This window comes from Entelurus aequoreus, linkage group LG08, assembly GCF_033978785.1.
Source record: "Entelurus aequoreus isolate RoL-2023_Sb linkage group LG08, RoL_Eaeq_v1.1, whole genome shotgun sequence".
NCBI classification, from domain to species: domain Eukaryota; kingdom Metazoa; phylum Chordata; class Actinopteri; order Syngnathiformes; family Syngnathidae; genus Entelurus; species Entelurus aequoreus.
This window is the reverse complement of record NC_084738.1, coordinates 65,903,545-65,910,127: the sequence shown is the minus strand read 5'-3', so window position 1 is coordinate 65,910,127 and position 6,583 is coordinate 65,903,545. Positions and strand designations below refer to the sequence as shown.

Below are 6,583 nucleotides of genomic sequence, written 5' to 3'. Positions count from 1 at the left end.
TTATTTATTATTGAACATGATGTTATTTTATGTTATTGAGTTTGAATGTATACAACTTGATGTTACTTGATGTTCAATACATTTGAAAATGTTAAGCTTGGCATTAGCGTTCTGTTGTGGCGATGGGGGCAGGTGGGGCTTGAAAACTCCCCCTTGTCCAAAGTGGGGGATGACAAAAAAAGTTTGAGAACCACTGGTATAACTTAAGAATTGTCAAGGCACAAACGCGCACAACTGATTGGCACAAGTTTGGGAAGATTTGGTCTAGGTGGGTGGAAGGGCCAACTTCACTCAGGTACTGAAAACTAATTTTGTTGTATTTTTCAAATGCAATGAAGTTGTATTCTATTGCGGAGTGTAAACAGCGTAAACAGATAGACGCGGAAGTGTCAGGCACCATCCGATTGGCTGACATGACACAGCGCTGCCATGGCAACAGCACTCGGCCTGCCCATTGGTCAACGTCATAAGATGGGGCGGGCTTAACAAGTGACAGCGTAGGGCAAACTTTGTTAGCTCGTTGCTAACTGAGCCCCATTTCTTCGCGTTAAAAATGTCCTTAACTTGAAACAACCTCGCCGGGAACCACCAGAAAGTAAGTTGGGTCTTTCACCGACACATACAACCTGAAGGCAGAATGTTCGCTTCGTTCTTTTATCGGCCGTAGCTTTCGTTAGCTCTTAGCTAGCATGCTAATGTGAGTGTCGCTAACGTGGACGATAGAGTCACCGTTTGTTGACATTGTTGGCTTTAAAATGTTTAAAATGTGTCTTTAGGCTTCGCACATTAATGGCTCGCATTCGCCAAAGAGCTGAAAGTGTCATGTTGTTGTTGCATGCTTATTAGCCCAGCACGCCAACTTGACGCACTCCAGCAGGTTTTGAAGGTTTTTAAAAAATAAATAAAAATGATTTTAAATGATGCAGGATGAGCTGCAAGAAGGATGGCGACGACGGAGACCTGTGCGGCGGATGGGCCACTTCAGTGTCCGTAAGTTGTGCAAATGTCCAACTGGAAAAATGCATTCCTGATGTGCAACATCAGCATTTATGTGGCGGCTCAAGTGTTTAGGGATAAGTTCCACGAAGTCTCGTTTCCCCTTCTTGTTTCTCTATTTGTGTCCCCAGAACCTCTTTTCTTAAAGGCCTACTGAAATGAAATCTTCTTATTTAAACGGGGATAGCAGATCAATTCTATGTGTCATACTTGATCATTTCGCGATATTGCCATATTTTTGCTGAAAGGATTTAGTAGAGAACATCGACGATGAAGTTCGCAACTTTTGGTCGCTGATTAAAAAAAAGCCTTGCCTGTACCGGAAGTAGCGTGACGTCACAGGTTGAGGAGCTCCTCACATCTGCACATTTGTTTACAATCATGGACGCCAGCAGCGTGAGCGATTCGGATCGAGAAAGCGACGATTACCCCATTAATTTGAGCGAGGATGAAATATTTGTGGATGAGGAAAGTGAGAGTGAAGGATTAGAGGGCAGTGGAAGCGATACAAATAGGGAAGATGCTGTGAGAGGCGGTTGGGACCTGATATTCAGCTGGAAATGACTAAAACAGTAAATAAACACAATACATACACTACCGTTCAAAAGTTTGGGGTTACCCAAACAATTTTGTGGAATAGCCTTCATTTCTAAAAACAAGAATAGACTGTCGAGTTTCAGATGAAAGTTTTCTTTTTCTGGCCATTTTGAGCGTTTAATTGACCCCACAAATGTGATGGTCCAGAAACTCAATCTGCTCAAAGGAAGGTCAGTTTTTTAGCTTCTGTAACGAGCTAAACTGTTTTCAGATGTGTGAACATGATTGCACAAGGGTTTTCTAATCATCAATTAGCCTTCTGAGCCAATGAGCAAACACATTGTACCATTAGAACACTGGAGTGATAGTTGCTGGAAATGGGCCTCTATACACCTATGTAGATATTGCACCAAAAACCAGACATTTGGAGCTAGAATAGTCATTTACCACATTAGCAATGTATAGAGTGTATTTCTTTAAAGTTAAGACTAGTTTAAAGTTATTTTCATTGAAAAGTACAGTGCTTTTCCTTCAAAAATAAGGACATTTCAATGTGACCCCAAACTTTTGAACGGCAGTGTATATATACTCTATTAGCCACAACACAACCAGGCTTGTATTTAATATGCCACAAATTAATCCCGCATAACAAACACCTCCCCCCTCCCGTCCATATAACCCACCAATACAAATCAAACACCCGCACAACACACTCAATCCCACAGCCCAAAGTACCTGTTCACCTCCGTAAAGTTCATACAGCACATATATTGCCCCAAAGTTACGTACGTGACATGCACATAGCGGCACGCACGTACGGGCAAGCGATCAAATGTTTGGAAGCCAAAGCTGTACTCACGGTAGCGTGTATCCAACTCAAAGTCCTCTTGGTTGTGTTGCTGCAGCCAGCCGCTTATACACCGATCCCACCTACAGCTTTCTTCTTTGCTGTCTTCATTGTTCATTAAACAAATTGCAAAAGATTCACCAACACAGATGTCCAGAATACTGTGGAATTTTGCGATGAAAACAAACGACTAAATAGCTGGCCACAATGCTGTCCAAATATGTCCGCTACAATCCGTGACGTGACGTGCAAACGTCATCATACCGAGACGTTTTCAGCAGAATATTCCGCGGGAAATTTAAAATTGCACATTACTAATCTAACCCGGCCGTATTGGCATGTGTTGCAATGTTAAGATTTCATCATTGATATATAAACTATCAGACTGCGTGGTCGGTAGTAGTGGCTTTCAGTAGGCCTTTAAAGGCCTACTGAAATGAATTTGTTTTATTTAAACGGGGATAGCAGATCCATTCTATGTGTCATACTTGATCATTTCGCGATATTGCCATATTTTTGCTGAAAGGATTTAGTAGAGAACATCGACGATAAAGTTCGCAACTTTTGGTCGCTGATTAAAAAAAGCCTTGCCTGTACCGGAAGTAGCGTGACGTCACAGGTTGAAAGGCTCCTCACATTTCCCCATTGTTTACACCAGCAGCGAGAGCGATTCGGACCAAGAAAGCGACGATTACCCCATTAATTTGAGCGAGGATGAAATATTTGTGGATGAGGAACGTGAGCGTGAAGGACTAGAGTGCAGTGCAGGACGCATCTATTTTCGCTCTGACCGTAACTTAGGTACAAGGGTTCATTGGATTCCACACTTTCTCCTTTTTCTATTGTGGATCACGGATTCGTATTTTAAACCACCTCGGATACTATATCCTCTTGAAAATGAGAGTCGAGAACGCGAAATGGACATTCACAGTGACTTTTATCTCCACGACAATACATCGGCGAAGCACTTTAGCTACGGAGCTAACGTGATAGCATCGTGCTTAAATGCAGATAGAATCAAAATAAATAAACCCCTGACTGGAAGGATAGACAGAAAATCAACAATACTATAAACCATGGACCTGTAACTACACGGTTAATGCTTTCCAGCCTGGCGAAGCTGTTGCTAACGACGCCATTGAAGCTAACTTAGCTACGGGACCTCGACAGAGCTATGCTAAAAACATTAGCTATCCACCTACGCCGGCCAGCCCTCATCTGCTCATCAACACCCGTGCTCACCTGCGTTCCAGCGATCGACGGAGCGACGAAGGACTTCACCCGATCATAGATGCGGTCGGCGGCCCGGAGACGGAGGAAGTCAAGGTGAGGTCGCCGGCTAGCGCGTCTGCTATCCATGTCAAAGTCCTCCTGGTTGTGTTGCTGTAGTCCGCCGCTAATGCACCGATCCCACCTACAGCTTTCTTCTTTGCAGTCTTCATTGTTCATTAAACAAATTGCAAAAGATTCACCAACACAGATGTCCAGAATACTGTGGAATTATGTGGTGAAAACAGAGCTTTTTGTATTGGATCCAATGTTTGCAGTCTTCATTGTTCATTAAACAAATTGCAAAAGATTCACCAACACAGATGTCCAGAATACTGTGGAATTATGTGGTGAAAACAGAGCTTTTTGTATTGGATCCAATGGGGTCCGAATACTTCCGTTCACTCCGTGACGTCACGCGCATACATCATTATACCGAGACATTTTCAACCGGAAGTATCGCGGGAAATTTAAAATTGCACTTTATAAGTTAACCCGGCCGTATTGGCATGTGTTGCAATGTTAAGATTTCATCATTGATATATAAACTATCAGACTGCGTGGTCGGGAGTAGTGGCTTTCAGTAGGCCTTTAATGCGCCCTATAATCCTGTGCGCCTTATATATGAAAAAGATGGAAAATAGACCATTCCTCGGCAGTGCGCCCTATGGTCCGGAAAATACGCTATATTGCCCCGGCTTTCACTCGCTGGCGTGGGCTCAAAGATGAGGAGGAATTTCAGACCGATGCTGCCTTGACTCTGTTCCTGCTAAACTAGTGAGCGTGACTCAAAAATACCCCGGATTACCCAGAATCCTGACCTCCGAGCTAACTTAGCAGCCAGCACACCCTTGAAGTCGTCTGGGAGTGAGGTTTACTGGCGTACACATGGAGCAGCCACACTGGTAGCCCCCGTCACGCTCACCCCCCCTACACCTTACTTTCATCCACGTCAAGGCAAGCCTGCCTTTATCCCATTCCGCACGGGGACGCGGACCCTGGCCGTACACATAAGAGGCAAGTGTGCTGACCACCGAAATAAAAGTCAGCATGCGAAAAACCATGGTTCGCGTCCCCGTGCGGAATGGGATAAAGGCTCACGCAGTAATTTATTTTGGTACTTGACGCATGTTACTGTTAGCATTTTCGAATGCTAGCTTTTTATTTTTTTGCTAATTTCACAGGTATACGCATAGACATCTTATAAGTAGACGCAGCATGGAGCGCTACTGGCGCTGACGAGACGCGGGGCCGCCATGTTGGAGTGGTGGTCCGCTCCACTCAGTGCAATTCATTTGGCAGGAGCAATGAACTTAATTCATCTTACCTCACTGAATACCACTGATTTTCACACGCTTTTTTGTCATACGTGTAGCTATGATAAAGGACACATGTTTTATTATTCATAGTTTGCTTAACGGTAATAGAATATTATTATATGCTATAAGTGACCAGACGTCCGAGATCAAAACTGGAAATATATAATCCCAGAGAAGGGGGAAAAAAACGGTCAGCTATTTTTAAATTGAAGAAACTATATGATTAGGTTATATATACACTACCGTTCAAAAGTTTGGGGTCACCCAAACAATTTTGTGGAATAGCCTTCATTTCTAAGAACAAGAATAGACTGTCGGGTTTCAGATTAAAGTTATCTTTTTCTGGCCATTTTGAGCGTTTAATTGACCCCACAAATGTGATGCTCCAGAAACTCAATCTGCTCAAAGGAAGGTCAATTTTGTAGCTTCTGTAACGAGCTAAACTGTTTTCAGATGTGTGAACATGATTGCACAAGGGTTTTCCAATCATCAATTAGCCTTCTGAGCCAATGAGCAAACACATTGTACCATTAGAACACTGGAGTGATAGTTGCTGGAAATGGGCTTCTATACACCTATGTAGATATTGCACCAAAAACCAGACATCTGCAGCTAGAATAGTCATTTACCACATTAGCAATGTATAGAGTGTATTTCTTTAAAGTTAAGACTAGTTTAAAGTTATCTTCATTGAAAAGTACAGTGCTTTTCCTTCAAAAATAAGGACATTTCAATGTGACCCCAAACTTTTGAACGGTAGTGTACATACGTATATCCTACATAAACAATGTATGAATACATTAGATATCTATATATCTTAGGGACCTATAGACTGTATCTCTGTTGCTGCAGCAGCAGAGTTTATTCTGTCTTGACACTTTGTATTGATATTTTCTATTACATTCTTCCCTTAAATGATCATGTTTACAGTGATTGTTTTATATGTATTTTTTATGTATGTCGCTTTGGATAAAAGCGTCTGCCAAATACTTAAACATAAACATATATAAACACCTGAAAGTCCTTATATCAGCTAAAACCACCAATCTGTTTCACCGGATTCAGAATAAAACCAAATTCTGTCTTAATCAACAATGTTAGTATTTGAATATTGTTACTTGAAGACTTAATACTGGTTCCAATTATACTGTTAAGAAAGTATTGTCTTATACTTTGTAAATTTTACTATATTATATTATACTTTATAACTTTTACCCCTGTTGGCTTTTACAATCTTTATCCTCACCATTTATTTGAACTTTATGTTATACAATTATGACATTTTCAAATTTAATTAATTTAATTGACAAGCAATTCTATTATGGTCATATTCTTGTTTGCTAGCGGCTACGATTTCAGTACTATTGAAGATCTTTGCTCCTTCTCAACTCTGTGGTAATATTCTTTTCACAAAGTACAAAATAAAGTAAAGGTTTAAAGTCGTCCAACACCTTCAATCACTGTCCCTGAAAACCTCAAATAAAGCCAGAAATCTTGGGGTTATTTTAGATTCTGATTTACATTTCGACAGTCACATCAAATCAGTAATAAAATCGGCCTACTATCACCTCGAAAATGTAAAAAGACTTAGAGGGCTCATGTCAGCTCAAGACTT

The 6,583-nt window shown here is 41.4% G+C and overlaps 1 protein-coding gene across 3 annotated transcripts in view; it reads left to right on the top strand.

Moving 5' to 3' along the window:
* Positions 1-462: 462 nt before the first annotated feature.
* The window catches only part of pnpla7b (patatin-like phospholipase domain containing 7b), a 130,692-nt gene continuing 124,571 nt past the window's right edge, over positions 463-6,583 (top strand). For all 3 annotated transcript variants that reach the window (XM_062057060.1, XM_062057057.1, XM_062057059.1), the window contains exons 1-2: positions 463-595; positions 927-990. In XM_062057060.1, coding sequence (XP_061913044.1) covers positions 928-990 — 63 coding nt within the window. In that variant the 5' untranslated portion in view covers positions 463-595; position 927. The remainder of the gene's footprint in view (positions 596-926; positions 991-6,583) is intronic.